Source organism: Cynocephalus volans, chromosome 10 (genome assembly GCF_027409185.1).
Source record: "Cynocephalus volans isolate mCynVol1 chromosome 10, mCynVol1.pri, whole genome shotgun sequence".
Classification (NCBI taxonomy): domain Eukaryota; kingdom Metazoa; phylum Chordata; class Mammalia; order Dermoptera; family Cynocephalidae; genus Cynocephalus; species Cynocephalus volans.
In genome coordinates, this window is record NC_084469.1 from 108,369,393 (window position 1) to 108,390,008 (window position 20,616).

The 20,616-nt window shown below is 41.1% G+C and overlaps 1 protein-coding gene across 1 annotated transcript; it reads right to left on the reverse strand.

The window, feature by feature from the left end:
* Positions 1-3,753: 3,753 nt before the first annotated feature.
* Positions 3,754-19,468, reverse strand: LOC134387896 (zinc finger protein 709-like). Its single transcript, XM_063110482.1, has 4 exons — positions 19,344-19,468; positions 5,897-6,023; positions 5,635-5,695; positions 3,754-5,233 (listed from the first exon to the last, which is right to left on the reverse strand). The coding sequence occupies exons 1-4, from the start codon at positions 19,344-19,346 to the stop codon at positions 3,910-3,912; spliced, it is 1,515 nt and encodes a 504-aa protein (XP_062966552.1). The 5' UTR covers positions 19,347-19,468; the 3' UTR covers positions 3,754-3,909.
* Between the last annotated feature and the right edge of the window lie 1,148 nt (positions 19,469-20,616).

Genomic DNA, 20,616 nt, shown 5'->3' on the forward strand with positions numbered 1-20,616 from the left:
GCCCAGATGCTCCAGAATCAGTGTTACTCTAGTCTTGCATTTGGACACTGCTGTGAGAAGGGGACTGGGATATGACAGAGCTCACCCTCCTGTTGGCTGGTAAGAGGTACCATTTACTGTAAATTATGCACCTCACTCTGTGCCACCTCCAGGGCTGAGACCTCTTCCAGGTCTCCACCTCTCACCTGGCTTGGTGCAATGGCCTCCTCCCTGGATCTTCCTGCTTCTGTCCTCACGTCTTAAGTCTGATACCTACACAGCAGCTAAAGGGAACACTTTAACAAGTCAGATCTCTTCCTGTCTCTGTTTAAACCCCCTCATGGCTCCCTTCTCACTCAGAGTAAAAACCAAGTCATCATAATAAAGTACAAGGCTCTGTATAGTCTAGGCTCCTGCTACTTTCCTATCCTTATGGCTTACTCTTGTCTCCTTTATTCACTTAGCTTTACACACACCAGTTACCTCCCTGTCTCTCAACCACACCAAACATACCCTGCCACAGGACATTTGCACTGGCTGTGCCCTCTGCCTGAATCATACACAGCTCATTGTCCGGCCTCCTTTGCATCTTTGCTCAAATGTCTCCTCCTCCAACAGATCTACCCGGACTACTCCATTGACAACTGCAGGCACACGCCTACCTTGGCACAGTTCATCTTTCTTAACTGGCCTTATTCATTCCTCCCAGCCCCAGCACATATTATATAAATAGTTCAATCATTTAATGTAATATTTGCTTCTAGTCTGTCTCCACCTACTAAAATGTCAACTCCCCAAACGCAGGGGTCTTTGGTTTCTTCACTGTCATATTTCCATCACTTGCTGTAGGGTCTGCCATAGGACAGACAATAAATAAATAAATTGAATGTATTAAAATTTGTGACCAGCTGACACCATAATTGCAATTCCTTCCCCTTGATGATGTAGAGTTTTAGTCTGCCTAGAAGAGGGTAGAGGACATGAAAATGAGATTTGCTACTCCCAAATGTACAGAACTGAAAGAAGCAAATCAATGATAAAGTCAAATACAAAAACAGATATCATACAAAGTATGTCCTCTGACCAGAAGAGGATAAATGTTGAAATGTATTATAAGATAAAAAAGAAAACCCTGAAAATTCATATATTTGTAGAAACTAAAAATCACTTGCTGGAACAACAGAGGGAATAAAGAAGAATTAACCACAAAAATGAGAAAATACTGATGAATGAAAATGAAAACACAACGTATTAACACTTATAGGACGCAACAGAATACTGCTAAGGAGGAAACTTAGCCCTGGGACAGTTTTCAGTAGTGAGGTTTTAGTGACTGCCTGTGGCTGCTGAGCTGATGATAATGTGGTCGGCACTGCAGGGGATAGTCATGAGGCTGTGGGTTTTGCCACTGTTCCCTCCACCATCTCACTTCACAGCCACCTGTGGTAGCTCCAGAGAAGTGTTCCAAAGAAAGAGGGTGGGTGTGGAATCCCGAAGACATTTTCCAGCAAGAAGGCACAGAGAAGGATGTTTAGATGGAAAACTTAGAGCAAGAAATAGCCAAAGTCTGGCCTTGGAAAGACATGATGCTTGTGCCCCAGGACTGGAACACCCCTGAGGGGATCTCACTTGGTGAAAACTACTGAAGTGTCTATACTTGAGAAATACAGAAACCCCAAAGACCTGACCAGAGACACCTGGTGAACACAGAGACAGAGTACAGGAGACCCCTATTTCTATTTAGGTGTTTGGGATATATGGGCGGGTGTGGTCACACAGGGTGTTCCTAACATGAGAAGGGTTTTCCAGAGAAGTTATGTCAGACCCTGAGTTCCTTCTTTCCTACTTTCACAACTCTTCCTAAAAAGGATCCCATGGTGGCAGAAAGGAGTGTTGCAAATGTAAAAACCAAGGCTCCAGAGAGATTAACATTCTCCTAGCACATGAAAACATCTTGTTTTCAATTATTTTCAATGTTACACTTATTAAGTGTAGTTGTGAGTCTTCACAGGTGTATAGTTATGTCACCACCAAGTTGAAGAACAATGAATCACACCCACAGAAGACTCTTGTGATGCCCTTTTTTTTTTTTTTTTTTTTTGTCGTTTTTCCGTGACCAGCACTCAGCCAGTGAGTGCAGCGGTCAGTCCTATATAGGATCCGAACCCACGGCAGGAGCGTCGCCGCGCTGCCAGCGCAGCACTCTACCAAGTGCGCCACGGGCTCGGCCCTGATGCCCCTTTTTATCGAACTCTTCCATTCCTTAACCACTGATGTATGTTGTCTCTGTACCCTTGCATTTAGTAGGATCTTAGATAAAATACCATATTGCCTTACGACTCTCATTTGTCAAATTTGATGTCATATTTGTTAAATTATATAATTACACAAAACTCGCAATGACCTTCTGAGCTTGATATGGTGGAACGTCACAGTACACGTAGTGATCCATCTGGCCAGCACATGGAGACTCATTATGAATCATGTGAGACTGGGTCCATCCCTGCTCTCCCTGTGCTTTACCTTCTTCCTTTTAAGATGGAAGACATGACTTGGAAGAAGGATCAAAAGAGGTACGAATAACCATGAAATCGCCTAATCTCTATAGAGGAAAGAAAACATAAATTAGAACTAAAAAAAAAAAAAAAATGAACAAAGCCTGGATTTCCTTTGTTCTTTAATAAAAACACAAAGCTGTTAATTCCTCCCCAACCTTCATAACATGTGCTGAAATCTAAGACACCAGTGAACAGAAAAATGGACATGGGGCTTTGTGGATCACTGAAACACAAAGCTTCCAACTGCTCCTCTTCTGAAAAGACATCAAAAATTTCTCACTTTGAAGATGTCAAATATACTTCATTTTCACTCATTTAGGACATTACTTAAAATAATAAGTACTGTCTGCCATTCACCTTAATTCTTCCTTGGATAACTGACCTCTAAACACTCACAGCTCATTTGGTGTTTCAACTGGGAAACCACAGTGGAGTTGCACAGACATCACAGTAATTACGGGAAAAACCCATGATGGGCTAGCACTGCGCAGGTGACCATAACCTTTTCTCAAATAGGAGGAACACCATGTCATGTGATATGTGACATATTGTGTCATTCAAACTCCACAACATGAAAACAATAATGCCAAATATAAAAGGTAATTTTAAATCCTCTGAAGATGTTAAACAGACACCCCACAAAACACCTGTGGCCTAAAGTAATGAGAAGTCGCAAGCCCCAGAATCTCATGTCCAAACAGCACTTACAGAATTGTCAGCTCAATGTTTGTTTTTAAGAGGAAGAACAAGTAATCCAGAGTCCAGAGAGCTACTTAAGGAGCGACTGATAAAGACAATATGTTTATCAGTTTCAGTACACTTCCTTCAGACTGTATATTTTCTGGAGCTGTCTACACCTATTAGGTTGCATCAGGATCTTCTCATTACTTATATTCATAGGATTTGTCTACATTGGGAGTCATCACATGACATACAAGTATTTATTAGAAACTAAAAACATTCTTGTATTTTTCCCATTTACAGGGTTTGACCCAGTGTGCATTCTTACATATGGGCCCACTGAAGACTTCTGCACATTGCTCATATTCAACAGGTCTCTCCTGAGTGTTCTTTTATGGCTTTGAATTGAACTGCCATGAATAAAGGCTTTCCCACACACTTCACATTTATACCAGTTCTCTCCACAATGCATTCTTATGTGTGCTAGAAAGGTTGTATGATAATGAAAGCTTTCTCACATTCATTATTTAGGGTTTCTCTCCAGTGTGTGTACTTTCATGTATTTGAAATGAACTGCAATGAGCAAAGGCTTTCCCACACATCTTTGGTTCATAAGGTCCATCTCTAGTATGCAGTATCATGTTTTTGACTGCTTGAACATGAATTGAAGGCTTCCTCACATTCCTTAAATTCACAGGGTTTTTCTCCAGTGAGTTCTTTCATGTTTTCGAACAGAACTGGAACAACTGAAAGCTTTCCCACATTGTTTACATGCATAGGGTTTCTCTCCAGTGTGAGTCCGTTCATGACTTTGAAATGCACTACGAAAACCAAAGGCTTTCCCGCACACCTTACATTTATATGGTCCATCTCCAGTGTGCAGTATCATGTGTCTTTGAATACTTGTGAAAGCAATGAAGGTTTTTCCACATTCCTTACATTCATAGGGTTTCTCTCCGATGTGAGTTCTTTGATGTATACGAACAGAACTGGAACAACTGAAAGCTTTCCCACATTCCTTACATTCATAGAGTTTCTCTCCACCATTAGTCCTTTCATGATATCGTAGAGAACTAGAACACCTGAAAGCTTTACCACACCGCTTACACTCATAAGGTTTCTCTCCAGTGTGTGTTCTTTTATGTGTTCGAAATGCACTGGGAAAACCAAAGACTTTCCCACACACCTCACATTTATAAGGGCCATCTCTAGTGTGTGTTATCATGTGTCTTCGAACACTTTTGGGACAAATAAATGCTTTCCCACATTCCTTACATTCATAGGGCTTCTCTCCAGTGTGAGTCCTTTCATGAATTTGAAATGCACTGGGAAAACCAAAGGCTTTCCCACACACCTTACATTTATAAGGGCCATCTCTAGTGTGTATCATCATATGTCTTTGAACACTTTTGAGAGAAATGAAGGTTTTCCCACATTCCTTACATTCAAAGGGATTCCCTCCACTGTGAGTGCTTTCATGATATCGTAGAGATCTAGAACAACTGAAGGCTTTACCACACTGCTTACACTCATAGGGTTTCTCCCCAGTGTGTGTTCTTTTATGTCTTTGAAATGCACTGGGAAAACCAAAGGCTTTCCCACACACCATACATTTATATGGTCCATCTCCAGTGTGCAGTATCATGTGTCTTTGAATGCTTCTAAGAGAAATGAAGGTTTTCCCACATTCTTTACATTCATAGGGTTTTTCTCCAGTTTGAGTTCTTTCATGTATTTGAACAGAACTGGAACAACTGAAAGCTTTACTACGTTCCTTACATTTATATAGATTCTCACCATATTCTTGACACTCATATGGTTTGTGTCCCGTGTGAACTGTGATGTGCCCATTAAGGGATAAAGGACACATGAAGATATCTCTGCACACACTGCTTTCAGTTGGTTTTACTCCAGGAGGCGTTTTCTTGTTCAGATGACAATCTGGAACCTGGCTTAAGGTTCCTCCACACTGACTACCTTCTGCATTTTCACAGGCTCTCTCTACCACAAAACTGCTGTAAAATATGAGAAGCACATTATTAAACATTTGTTTATTATGATTTTATACTTACTTAATAAGTATATTGGGCTTACATTTTTAACATCATCAGAGAAATTGTAGGCTTTATGCCCTGGCTGAATTCTCTGAACACGAATGGACTGAATGCTCTGCAAGGTGACTCTGTAGTCAAATTAGTGATATTCACATGGGGTTTCTTAATACTGTCTTCAAGGAAACTATTTTGCTACAACTGACTATATATGTCACAGTTTAGTATATTATTTCCTGGGAAATTTTTCTAAAAATAGATTTATTGCTGGGCTTATTTATTTGTTCGTTTGTTTGTTTTCAAAATTTCCTGTCATACCAAGAGTTTCTCCAGGGACACTGCTTTCTCTTGTGAGTGCAAATTACCTTAGGTTCATCCTGGGATTATTGTACTGATCTTCAATGTTCTGGTCTCCCCATTCTTTTCCTAAAATGTAGACCCAGAAAAACGATTACAAATTATTACACAATTAAAGAAAAATTATTAGATTTTAACTTCATGGTACACTGTGACCATGCCTGATTTATTCAACAAAGTATTCCCTATGTTGCAAATCATACAACAGCACTGAAGAGAAAGAAACATTTTTCTCTCATTGGTTAAGTGAAAGAATGTTGTCATCCTTACCTACAGAAAGCAGGTTCCTGAAGGTTTCCAGCATCACATCTCTGTAGAGATTCTTCTGGGAAGGATCCAACAAAGCCCATTCCTCCAGAGTAAAGTTCACAGCCACATCCTCAAAGGTCACTGAGTCCTGAAACACCCCACATGTATAGAGGAAGTTAGAGACTGACAGCACTGGGGATCTACTCTCAATGCCTAAGAAGTTCACATGATGCGATCTCCAAACATTTATTCCATGACTTGGACATCAGACTATTACTCTCTGTCTATCATCACTTCCTCCCACAAAGCAATCCTGATGCTAGAACTGAACTATGGGGTAAAGCAACAGCAGAACAGGAACATGCCTCTCATTTTTGAGTCTACAGTTACATGTACTGCTGAGTCACCCCTACTGTCTCTTTGTACAGTAGGTCTACACCACCTGTCATAAAGTCCTTTTACCTAGTGTGCAGAAGAGAGTTAACATTAGCAGTCCTGAGGCTACATATCCTTAGAAATGCTTGTTCACAAAGTTTGATCATTGATGGTATCTGGGATCTGCATGTTGGGAGGGACCCTACCAATATAACTGATAAGATAATCATTACTCATTGGAACAGAAACCCATGAGCACAAACCTTTGTGAGAAGCAGGACCAGGGTAGGAAAACCTAACCTGTAATTGATGAATTACTGAAGAGAGTGTGAACAAGTTAGAGAGGTAAAAACTCCAGGGGGCTCAAACTTAGGGGCTGCCCATTAATTTCAGAGATTTACCTCCAGGAACCCCACCAGTTCTCACAAGAAAGCTTCCAGCAGGAGAAGGAAAAAAGTAGCCATTTTGACATGTGCACAGAAATCTGTTCTTCTCAACATAAGTAAGTGGTGAGAATGAGAAGTACTCATGAAAGCCACAACCCAGAGACACAGGCTTCTTAAAAGAGACCAAGTCATAGCAACACCCCTTTGTCCCACACCTCACTGCCACATCAATAGGGCTCATATATAACGATGGCAGAACATGAATGAATGTGCTGCATGCCTCACAACTTAAGAGTTCTCTAGTAGCCCACCAACAAATTGAATAACACCGATGAAGTTAATAAATTCCTAGAAACACATCATCTACCAAGACTGAGTCATGAACAGAAAACCTGTGCAGACTTACGATAAATGTCCCTTATGAACTTCTGTTGATTGAATGTACCCGCAAAACTCACTGAAGCTTAATCCCACTGTAACTGTTAAGAAGTTGGGAAATCAATTATCTTAATTGAAAGGTGGGGTCTTGAAGAGGTAATAGGATTGTGAGGACTATGCCTTTGTAAATTGATTGATCCATTCATGGAGTAATGAGTGGTTCTGATAGCTTTAAAAGGAGAGCAACTGAGAAACTTAGCTCTCTCTCTTGCTCAGCCATTTTTCCTTGTGCTGCAGCACTATGGAGTCAACAGCAGGAAAAGGCCCTCACCAGCACTATGGAGTCACCAGCAGGAAAAGTTCCCTGGACTTTGGACTTTCCAGCATCCAGAAGGGTATGCAATAAATGCACTTCTTGATAAAGTACCCACTTTCAGGTATTCTGTGATAAACAGTAGAGATGGACTAATGCATGAATATTGATGCAAAAACCCTCAGATGAATACTTGAAGGTATGGTAACCAAAACAGTGTGGCACTGGCACAAAGACAGAAATACACCACTGAAATAGAATACAGAACCTAGAACGGTAGCCACACATTAATGGTAAAATGACTTTTGATAAGAGTGCCCAGATTATTCAATGAGAAAAAGGACACCTTGAAAAATGGTGCAGGGACAACTGGATATCCACATGTGAAAGAATGAAGTTGGACCCCTAATTTACACCATATACAAAAGTGAAATAAAAATGGGTCAAATACCTGAAGGTAATGGCTACAACTAAATAACTCTTAGAGGAAAATGTTAAACAATGATTAAGGCAGACCATTGGTTTGGATTGAGCTCCTGCAGTATGCCCCAACAGATCAGAACAAACCAAAATGTAGGCACTCATACTAGGTGCCAAATAATCAAACTGAAATTTTAAGAAAGTGCATAGATCCCCAAATACACCAGTTTTTCCTGAAAACACGAGAATCACAGCAACCCAGGGAAAAAGGCCCAGTCAACCTGAGCTGATGTAATAAGAAAGTCCCCTCTGCTTAAAACCTTAAAATAAAAGCAAGCAGATATTAACCAATCTGTTGCTTTTAAAAAAAAATTTTTTTAATTGTTCTGTTTCCTTGCTTCTTCCTTATAAAAGCCAACTCTTCTGTCATGCAAGTAGGAGGTCTTATTCTATTTTACAGAGTGAAATCTGCCTGAATTCATGATTTCCACATAAAAGCCAATTCAATCTTTCAATTTGTCATAATGTTTGTTTTCTTTGTTGCTGTTAACAAAAGCATGGCAAAAGTTTTATGACACTGGATTTTGCAATGATTTCTTGGATATGTCACCAAAAGCATGGTCAACAAAAGGAAAGAAAAAGACAAATGTGACTTCATCAAAATTAAAAACTTTTGTGCATTTGGGTACACTATCAACTCAGAGGAAAGGTAAACTGGAAGTGTAGAAAATATTTGCAAGTTATACATCTGGCAAGGTGTTAATATCAAGAACATATAACGAATTCCTATGACTCAAAAACAACAAAAATCAAACAGCCCAAATGATAAGTGTTGGCAAAAGGTCGAGAAATTAGAAACACTGGGCACTGTTGGAGGGATTGTAAATGGTACAGACCATATGAAAAACAGCATGAAGTTTACTCAAAATATTAAAAATACAATTCCCATATGTCCCAGCAGTCACAATTCTGAAAACACACACACACACACACACACACACACACACATTCTCTTTCTCTCTCTATATATATATGTATGTAATAACAGTAAGGAGGATCACAAAGAGATATCTGCACACCCATTCCTTTCATCACTATTCACAATATTCAAGAACTGGAACAACCCAAATGCCCATCAACAGATAAATGGATGTACGAAATGTAGCATCAGCCATCAGAAAAAAATTTCAACGAACTGGGTTTCATGATCTAATTGACTTTTATTAATGATTCATGAGTCAGGCAATATCCCATTTCTAAAACAGAAAGGCCGTCCAATGAGCTGAGCAGAGGAGGTTGGCTTTCAATGCAGAAAATGGCTGAAGAAAGCAGAAATAAGGAACAAAAAGCAGAGTGGTAAATTCAAAGTTACCTTCTATTTAGAATTAAGTAGAGAGGACTTCCTTATCATGCTGGTCCAGGTTAACAGGGAACCTTCTGATTGGCTGATATGAATCTCTTATTTTTGGAAAACTGGCCCATTTTAAAGTTCAGTTTGATTATGTGGTACCCAGAATGAGTGCCTCCTCTCTGCTTTAGTTTGATCTGTTGTGGCTTAGTGCAAAAGCTTAGTATAAAGCAGTAGCTTCTCATAAATTTTATTTAATAATACACACAATGGGATATTGTTTTACCTTTAAAAAGTACATCCTGTCACATGCTACAAAATGGATGCACCTTTAGGACATTATGCTATTAGATGTAAGCCAAAAAAAAAAGTAAAATACTGTAAGGTTCTTAGATGAGTCCTGCAACGCTGTCAAACTCATAGTAACAGAAAGTGAATGGTAGTTGTCAAGGGCTGTGGGGAGGGGAAATGGAGAGCTGGTGTTCAATGGCTATCCCACTTTCACTTTGCAAGGTGAAAAATTTTGGGTGACCAGTTGTACAAGATGAGTACTATTAACACTACTGAACTGTACAACTAAAAAAAGGTTTAGATGGTAACTTTTGTTATGTACTTTTTGTCAAAATTAAAAATAAATTATTTTCAAAAACATGGATTAAAAAATTGGCAAAGAAAAGGAATTGATGTTTCTCAAAAGTATATACAAATCACCAATAAGCACATGAAAAGATGTTCAACAGCACCAATCATTAGGGTCAAGGATTTTATACAATATAGTACTGGGTGATTATTCACTGCTTGCCTCTCATGAAAAGTACTCACAAACAAAAACAAATGTTTGAAATAGAGCCATTGATGTCGTATGGATATTGGTCCCAACCAAAGTTCATGTTTAGATTTGATCCCCAATGTGCCAGTGTAGGGAGATGAGGCCTAGTGGGAGATGTTTGGGTAACAGGGGAAGATCCCCCATGAATATATTAATGCCTTCCCTGGGGGAGTAAGGGAGTTCTCCCTGGTATGGATAGGTCCCCAAGCGAGCTGGCTTTTAAAAGGAATCTGGCACCTTCCCTTCCTCTCTCACCATGCGATATTCTTTCATCCATAGAATGCCACTTGCCACCATGAGTGGAAGCAGCCTGAGTCCCATGTCTGTTGCAGATGCCCCAGAATCATGAGCCAAATGAACCTTTTTTCTTTATAAATCACCCAAGTCTCAGGTATTCTGTTTTAGAACACAAAATACAGAATTTATTGGTCTGTGGAAAACTGAAAAAGAATTAAAATGTAGGAAGCACTTTCAAACCACACAAACAAGAAAACAAAACCATGGCCTATACACCTTCACTGCTTAATTCTGTCACACTGAATGAATTAATACTAGTTCCTCACAAACTCTTCCAAATCACAGAACGTGAGTGAACACTTTCCAATTCATTCTATGAAGCCAGTTTTAGATTGATAACAAAATCAGACTGAGATCACAATTAAAAAAAATACATAGCAATTTCTAATAAATATGGATGTAAAAATCCTCAACAGACTAGCAAAAAACTGGTATCAGACACATATGTAAAAGTATCATACATTATCACCAGGTAGGTTTTATTCCAGGTATAAAAGGTTGTTTTAACACTCCCAAAGTCAATTAGTGTAATACATCATATCATTAGAATAAGAACCAAAAATCACAATCTCCACAGGTACAAAAGACATGACAAAATTCAACAATGTGTCAAAGAAAAATACATGAAGCAAATTATGAACAAAAGGGAACTTCCTCAAACTGACAAAGGTCATTTATGAAAAATGCACAGCTCAGAGCATATGTAATGGTGATAGACAGGATTCTTTCCCCAACCAGAAGGCAGAAGAACCAAAGCAAGAATGAATGAACATTCTTCCTAGTTTTAATGAATGGTGTATCAAATATACTAACCAAGGCAACTGGGATAGGAAAAAATAAAAGACATCCACATCGGACAGGAAGAAAAACTATCTCAATTTACAGATGATATGATATTGAATATAGAAAATCCTAAGGAATCCACTAAAAATCTATTAGAACTATTATATCAATTTAACCAAGTTTGGAGGTACAAAATTAGTACAGTAGCCCCCCCACCCCCACTTATCCCTTGGGGATACATTCCAAGGTCCCCAGTAAATTGATGATAGTACCAAATGCTATATATACCATATTTTTTCTATACATGCATACCTATGATGAGGTTTAATTTATAAGGTAGGCACAATAAGAGATTAACAATAATAACATAATAAAATAGAACAAATTTAACAATATAATATAATAAAAGCAATGTGATATGCTCTCTCTGTCAAAATATCTTATGGTACTGTAGATCTTAACAACCTCAGCATATAGTTTTATTTCTTTCCTTATTAGGTGAGAACTTTCACCTTTTCACTTAAACAAAGCATTTTACTGCTTCTCTTTGACATATTCAAATTACCAGCATCACTGCTCTTATACTTTGAGACTGTTATTAAGTAATATTAGCGTTCCTTGAGCACAGTCACTGCCACACTGCAACAGTCAATCTGAGAACTGAGACAACTTCTAAGTGACTAAAAGGTGGGTAGTGCATACAGTGTGTATGTGCTGGACAAAGGGATGATTAACTGCCCTGGCAGGATCAAGTGGAATGGCTGGAGATTTCATCATGCTAAGCTGAATGGCACATAACTTAAAATTTATATGTTGTTTATTTCTGGAAATTTTCCATTTACTATTTTCAGACCATGGTTGACTACAGGTAACTGAAACTGCACAAAGTCAAACTTTGAATAAGGGAAAATTACTGTATACAAAACCAATTCTATGTATATACACTTGAAATGAAATATTTGAAAATGCAGTTAAGAAAACAAATACATTTACAATAGCATCCAAAATATAGTCATGTGTGGCTTAATGGAAGGGAGACAGCCTGAGAAATGCATCATTAGGTGATTTCGCAGTTGGACGAAAATCAGAGTGTACTTACAGAAATTTATGGGACCACCATTAAATATGCCATCCATTGTTGATCCAAAGATCCTCATGCAGCACATGACTACATACAGAAATAAAATTTTAAAAAGAAGCATAAAACTTATACTCTGAAAATTATACAAGTTATTGAAAGAAACTGGAAAAAAAACCTAAATAAATGGAAAAATTATGCCATTTTCATGGATCAGATGGCTTAATATTATGAGGATGGCAATTCTCCTCTGATATTCAATGCAATCCCTATCAGAATAAGGGGTGACTACCTAGTAGTAATGGAAAAGTTGATTCTAAAATTCATATGGAACTGGAAGAGACTCAGAATACCAGAACTATCTTGAAAGATAGCAAAGTAGGGCTCACAGTTCATCATTTCAAAATTTTCTACAAAGCAGCAACAATCAAGTGTAACAATGACACAAAGATTTGTGAAATATAACTGAGAGTCCAGGGGGAGAAAGGTCAGCAAAATAGCAGAGTAGGTCACTCCAAACACTCAAGCCTCTGAACACTCAACCCTCAACAGAAACATAGACAAACAAGCAGAATTATCAGAAGTACTTTGTCAAAATTCTGAGAAACTGTCAAAAGTTAACAGCCAGCATGTAAATGCAGAGTCAAGAAAAAGGTAAGTAAAAAATGGTAGGAAAGGTCTGGGAAGTTTTTACTTTAATTGCCCCAGTCCCTCTACAACTCAGTGCCAGACTTGAAGAGAGCAGCCCATGTTCTCAGTATGGGACACTCGTCATTGGTTCCAGAGGGAGCAGAGCAGATCTTATTTGCAAATTACTGCTTTTGTATGTTTCAGTCTGTCTGGGGGCTATCAGAAAGTCTGACACAAGTCTCTCTTCTCCATTTTGTCTAAAGCAGAAGTCAATCAGGGTGGAAAATTGGCAGGAACTGCATGAAAATATTGTAAAGTAGGGGAATTTTTAGGCCTTCCAGTCAAGGTGGCAGAATAGACAGCCCCCGGCATCACTCTCTCCCACAAATTAATGAATTTACAACTAGAAAAATGTAACATCAGCCAAACTGGGGCCGCTGGACCTCAGGGGAAGAGGAGGAGAGACCTATGGAACTCATGAAGGCAGGAGAAACCATGATGAGAGAAAGAAAAAACTACTCTCAGTGTTTCGGGCTGCAGCTGCTTTAATGCTGGAGCACATGGAGCAGGGGCCAGCAGAAGCTACAGCTGTGCCCTTTATATGGAATTACTTGGAGGCAGAAGGGGAGAAGAGGACTTTGGTGGCCCCCAGGACAGCAAGACCACTAACAGGGTTCCTGTGGACCTACGCAGGAGCAAGGAGCCAGAACAGCTGAAAAAGGGGAGCTGTTCGGAAGCCGGTGAGTCATCGCAAGGGACCAGTGCAGGGCCTTTCCCATGGGAAGTGTTTAGTGCACCAGCGGTGGGGGAGACAGGCCCACTGGCAGAAAACTGGTACACAGCAAGGACAGCTGATCTGCCCCTGAATCAGCACAGGACCACTCAGAGGAGACTGGTCGGGAATGCGGAATTACATGGGGTGCAATTTGATGAAAAAACTCAGGCTCAGGTCTGAGTTTCTACACAACCCACATGCACTGAGTACCTGGAGAGCCAGAAGTACCTACAAGGTCAACCATTAAACCCTGAGCTGCACAAAAAGCCTTCCCTAGGGAAACAGTAGCAAAGCAGCAATTTACTCAACCACACAGCTCAAGTACTGGTTCCCACAGGAAGTTCCCCCATGTTAGAAGTAAGAATAGGACAAAAAGTTGGTTCTGGCCCAGGCATGTCAGCAATGCCTTGGGCCCACCACGGGACATGAGGTATGGAGCCAGGTGCAGGACCCCCACCCACAACCACTCACATGACCAGCACCTCGGGGCCCTGCCCAGGAACCCAAGGATTAGAGCCAGGACCAGAGCCCATTCCCATATCCAGGCACACCACCAACACCTTGGGTCCCACCCAGAGACCCAGAGCTAGCAGCTGGGGACCAGACCCCTTCCCAGACCCACCATGACAGCACCTCAGGGCTCCACCAAGGGGCCCAAGACATGGAGAAGGGGACCAGACCCCCCTCCCACAACCAGGCACACTGCACCAGTGCCTCAGGGCCTGCCCAGGGACCTGGGGCTTGGAGAAGGGGACCAGACCCCCCCTTCCACAACCAGGCACATCTCGCCAGCATCTCAGGGCCCACCCAGGGACCCAGAGTATGGAGCCAGGGACCAGACCCCCCTTCCCACAACCAGGCTCACCATGCCAGTGCCTTGGGGCCTGCCTGGGGACCTGAGGCACAGAGAAGGAGACTGGACCCCCTCCCGCAACCAGGCACACCTCACAAGCGCCTCGGGTCCTGCCTAAGGACCTGGGGCAGGGAGAAGGGGACCAGACCCGCCTCCTGCAACCAGGAACACCACACCAGTGCCTTGGGGCCTGCTCAGGGACCCAGGGCATGGAGAAGGGGAATGGACACCCCTCCGGCAACTAGGCACACCTCACCAGTGCCTGGGGCCTGCTCGGGTACCTGGGCATGGAGAAGGGGACCTGTCTCTTCTCCCACAAGCAGGCACACCTTGCCAGTGCCTCGGGTCCCACCCAGGGTCCCAGGGCATGGAGAAGGGGACCAGACCCCTCTCCTGCAACCAGGCTCACTGCGCCAGCACCGCAGGGCCCACCCAGGGACTCGGGGTATGGAGCCAGGGATTGGACACTCTGTACAACCAGGCACACTGCCAGCACCAAGGAGAATGCCAAAATCATCTCCTCCATGTTCGTGGCCCACCACAGCCACCACAATATCCATGGCTGCTGTGAAGGTGGCTAGACGCCACAACCACCATGCAGATGGTCTGCCAGCCACTGGAGGAGTGCATTGACACAAGAAGAGTCACCAGCAGAGATAAAGCAAGGAGGAGGATAATCCCCCACAGAGCCCATTTCAGAGTTACAGAAGAGGCATCTGTTCTATGATTGTATTGGGGGACCTGATCATGCCTCTCAGCATTGGAAAGATCATTTGGGCAGCAAATCAACAGAGTAACCATTATTCTTTCAGAGGGAGAGAATAAATCTAGGGTAATTAGAGGGGGGAGAGTGGAAGGAAAAGGGGATGGGAGGGATTGGACAAGGGGAATAAAGAACAATTACAATTTGTAACAATATATATGCTAGTAATATTGATTTGATCAATATATCTCAATGTTAAACCCCCAAAATATGTATAATCAATTTTGATTCAATAAAAAATAAATAAATAAATAAATGAAATTAAATTAAAAAAATAAAAAATAATATAAATGTTGTAAAGTAAATGAAGGATGAGCCAGCAGCTGCCTGGAACAACTGTTCAGTTGAGACACACAATAGACCACCTAAGGACTGGGAGGAAAAGCTGAAGAGAAATTTTCCTTAAGAAATTGGGGTATTCAAAAGCACCAAAGTATACTGGGGAATGATGAAAGACCCATGCATGCCCAGGGGAAAAAAAAACACATTTTCAGAAAATACCTGAGGAGACCCTAATTTTCAGCACTGGCTGATCTCTAGGCTCAGTTTAGCAGGAACTGAAGTCTGAGACAGAGTTTTAAACAGCCTGGTTAAGTGTTACAGGAATTCTCCAGCACAGTTACCCAGAAAGATAGGAAGAGGTGAGGTTTTTGGTTTTTTGCCTTTCTTTTCTTGCTCCTGGCATCCAGAAATCTCTGTCAAAACATTGGCTGAACACAAGCTAAAGGAACAGAGACTTCAGTGACTACACATGACAAGGAACAATGTCTCTGAAAAAATAACTTGTAAAAGTTATGTAACAGACACGTACAGCCTTCAACAACAACAAAGGAATAGCAAACACTGGAAAAGGGGGAGAATCTGATTTCCCAAGTTACTCTATTATAATATTCAAATGTCTACTTGTCAACAACAAAAAAAATCACAAAGAATTCAGAAATTGGAAAAGATGGCTCATCAACAGAAAAAAATTTGAGATAAACCATCTCAAAGAAATAAAGAATGTTACAGTAAAATAAATGACAGAGATTTTATATAGAATGGGAGGGAGGAATTAGGAACATTCTATTACAAGAGGATACTTCAAAAAGTTCATGGAACAACAGAATTTTTAAAAATATGAATCTTACCAGGAACTTTTTGAAGTATCTTCATATAAGATAACTGCACTGCCCCTGAACCAGTATACCACCTATATCTGTGAGTTCCATATCCCTGAATTCAACCATGAATGGACCTAAGTTATTTCACAAAATACATGGATGGTAGCGTCTGTACTGAACATGTACACACTTTTCCCCTCGTTATTAATCCCTAAATACAGTGTAACATCTACTTATACAGCACTTATATTGCATTAGGTATTACAAGTAACTAGAGATTAAGTATTACAAGTAATTAATATTATGCATTACAAGTGATCAAGAGATTACTTGTATAAGAGAAGATGTACACCATTTTGTATAAGGGACTTGAGCACCCATGGAATTTGGCATCCTCATGAGGCCCTGGAACCAATCCCCCATGGATACCAAGGGATAACTGTAATGTTATTTGAAAGTGAATTTAGATTAGTTCTGAATTGCAAACTCTTAGGTAACCACTAAAAAAAAATTAAGAAACAAGTATCCTTGATATGCTGATATAGGAAAGGAAATTAAATCATATAGAATACTTAATTAAAATGCAAAGACAGAAAAAGAGAGCAAGTTAAAAACGGAACAACCAATAAAAAAGTTACAAATATTGTACATATGAATCCAACTATATCAATAATCACTTTAAATGTGAATTATCAAAATATACCAATTAAAAGACAGAGACACAGTAGAATGAAAAACAGTCTCAACTTTGTGTTGCCTACAAAAAACATAAAGACATGGGGGCGAAGGGGATGGGCAAATGTTGATCAAAGGATACAAAATTTCAGTTGGATAGAAGAAATAAGTTTGAGAGATCTAGTATACAAATGGTAACTACAATTACTAACAATACATATATTATGCACTTGAAAATAACGAAGGGAATAGATCTGAAGTGTTCTCACCACACACAAAAAGTAAGGTTTAAATATATGTTAACTAGCTCGATATAACCATTCCATAATGTATACATAATTCAAAACATGTTTTATATGATAAATATATTCAATTTTTGTCAACTTAAAATATGCAAATACATAAATATTTTTAAAATAATATAAGCATAAAGCCATATCGATTATTAATGTAAGCAGAAAGATATACTATCCTAACACTAATCCAAAGAAAGGAGGAGTAGCTGTATTAATTTCAAACTAATCAGGCTGATTAGGGAAACTGATCAGGGAAAATTATGAGGGATACACGGATTATATCATGATAAAGCAGTCAGTTCTCCAAAAAAACACAACAATCCTTAATATGTATGCACCTAAAATGTCACCAAAAGGGGCTGGCTGGTTAGCTCAGATGGTTAGAGCACAGTACTGATAACACCAAGGTCCAGGTTTCAATCTCTGTACCAGTCAACCACCAAAAACTAATAAATAAATAAAACAGGACATCAAAATTACTTTCAGAACAGCAAGGAAAAACAGAAAAATCCAAAATTACATTTAGAGATTTCAACATACACCTTTCAGTAATTGACAGATCAAGTAGGCAGGAAGGCACTAATGTATAGTTGAATTCAACGGCATCATCAATCAAATGAATTTGTTTGATATTTATGGAATACTTCATCCAACAACTGCAAAGTTAACATTCTTCTCAGGATTACATAAAATAGGCACCAAGATAGAACACGTTCTAAGCCATAAAATATACCTTGACAAACTTAAAAGAATATGAGGGTACTTCAAAAGGTGGCAGGAAAATAAAATAAAAATATATGAATCTTTCCATGAACCCTTTGAAGACCCCCTCATAGAAATCATACAAAGTATGGTCTCAGACCACATGGGAACTCAACTGCAAATCAATAACCAAAAATTAGGTGGAAAATCCCCAAATAATCAGAGATTAATCCACAAACTTCAACATAATACATGGGTCAAAGAGAAGTCTCAAGAGAAATTGAAATATTTCAAAGGAAAATAAAAGTACATCTTTTCCAAATCTGTAGGATGCAGCAAAAGAAGCGCTTAGAGGGAAAATTTAAAGCACTGAATGAATACAGTAGAAAGGAAATATAAAATCAATAATCTAAGCTTCCACTTTAGGGAACTTGATAAAAAAGCAAGATAATCCTAAATCAAGCACGGGAAAATAACAATTAAAAAAGATATCAAAGAAACCACAAACAGGAAATCAGTAGAGAAAACCCACAAAACCAAAAGCTGGTTTTGTGGATTTCCTTTCAAAAACATCAATAACATCAATAAACCTATAGCTATAGCCAAGCTAACTAAAGAAAAAGCGACAAGACACACATTACTGATATTACAAATGAAAGGATGGCCATCACTACTAATCCCATGGATAGTATAGACATTCTGCTAAAATGTCTGCTATTAAGGAACTTATAAAGAAGGACAGCCACAAAGATGTTTAAGTGTGAGATGGTTATTTTCTGCTTTCCTCTCGTGAAATGTTCACAAAGAGAAAATAAATATTTTAAAAGCAGTAACGTGTTGGTAACGTATTGGTCTGTGGAAAATGACAAAACACTGAAGCCAACAGAAAATGTAACGTGGGGGGACAAATAGGTAACAATGTTCTAAAGCTGGCACTCGGGCATATGGAGGGGGATTTGGAAATTCAGGGATTTTCTGCAGCCCTAGGAAGAGCGGGGCTCACGGGACAGGGTCGTGGATTGGAGACTCTTCTCCCCAGACATTTGGCGACTCGGGGAAACAGGTCCCACCCCAGGGGTGAAGAGACAGACCGAGGACCCCACAGACCGCAGCTCCTCCCCCGCAAGAACCCGCAGCCCGAGTCGGGGTGTCCCTTGAGGACCCCGTCGTCACCGCACACTCGGGATACGCGGGGCCGCGGGCGCGGGTCTGCCCAGAGAGGGCTCCAGGCCGGGCCGAGGTCGCCGCCGCAGGGACGCGACAGGACGCCCGGGGTCCCGGCCACCGGCCCCGCCCCACCCTGCGGCCGGAGGGGACCGAGGGCCGCGCTGCGCCGGCGGCGGACTCGGGGCCGCAGACTCCGGGGCTGAGCGCGGGGAGGCCCGGGTCCCGCGGCCACAGGCCGGCTCCGGCCGGTTCCAACCGGCCCCGCTCCCCGCCTCGGGACGCCCGCCCCACACTCACCATTTCCCACTTTCGGGTGTCCCCGCGTCCTCCCTACGGCACCCAAGGCCACTTCAGATCACAGCGGGACGCGGGCTGAGGCGAAGCCGCGTCGGGGGTCTGGGAGCAGCCGAAAGGGACTTGAAGTGTCCCCACGCGAGATAGGAAAACCACGCGAGAAAGTGGACGTTACCTCCTACTATAGGGGCCGTCCCTGATTGGACAGTGCTCGATGTCCCGCCCCTGGGGGCCTGACTGACAGGAGAAGTGATCAGAAAGGGGGGCTGAGGGGAACCGGAGTGACAGGTTCTTGGCACAATCCTTCCCAGGCCAGGCTTCCACCATGTGTCAGCACCTGGGCCTGGCCTGAGGACGTCTTCACTCAAGCAGAACTTGCTTCAGGCTTTGCCGAGCTGACCCTGGCTGCTTCCTGTGCTCAGAGGGCCCTTCCTGCTGCTGATTCCTGGAGGAGGGTCCCAAGTGTGCACAGGGAGTTCCAGACTCAGCGTCCAACGGAGACGAGCCCTGGTCTCAGAGCAGGAGGAGCACCCAGGACTGGCCAGCCCCCACTGAATCAGGAGGGAGCCCCTGACCTCCTCCAGGCTCAGGAATTTGCGATGAGGGATGCCAAGGCTTCCTCACACCTGATCTCTCAATCTACTCATTTTCAGCCAAATAAATGAGAACACACTACAAGAGAATAAAATTATTTATTTATTTTTTTTCCCCAGCTGACCAGTACAGGCATCCAAACCCCTGACCTTGGTATTATAACACCACACTCTAACCAAGTGAGCTAACTGGCCAGCCCCTTAATTAATTAATTTCTTTTATTTTGCGTGTTTATTTTTTTGTGTGTGTATGTTTTATTTTAGGTGTTTATTTTATGTATTTATTTTTCGCAGAGAATACAATATTAAATGCACGGAAAAACTGGAGTTATATGATGAGAATAGCCAATAAACAAATCAAAAATTCAAAAAGAAAAGATTTGAAGTAGCTCAGATAAACAGCCTGCTGCACCCAGAGTAAAAAAGAAAACACATATTCAAAAAGTTAAACATATTCCAAACCATGGGAGCCAGACTCTGACTGCTGAAATGGAAACCCGGGATGACTAGGCCTGGTGATGAGTCTGGTACACCTAAAGTTTTAACTCTGGGGGTTCAATTTACATGTCTGTCCCCTCTCACAGTGTGGAAACACTTCCTCCTTCAACCCCTTAATCTTCAGCACGAAACTCTTGCCCAGAGTCAGTTTAAGGTTATGAGCAAAATAAACCATCAAATTCATA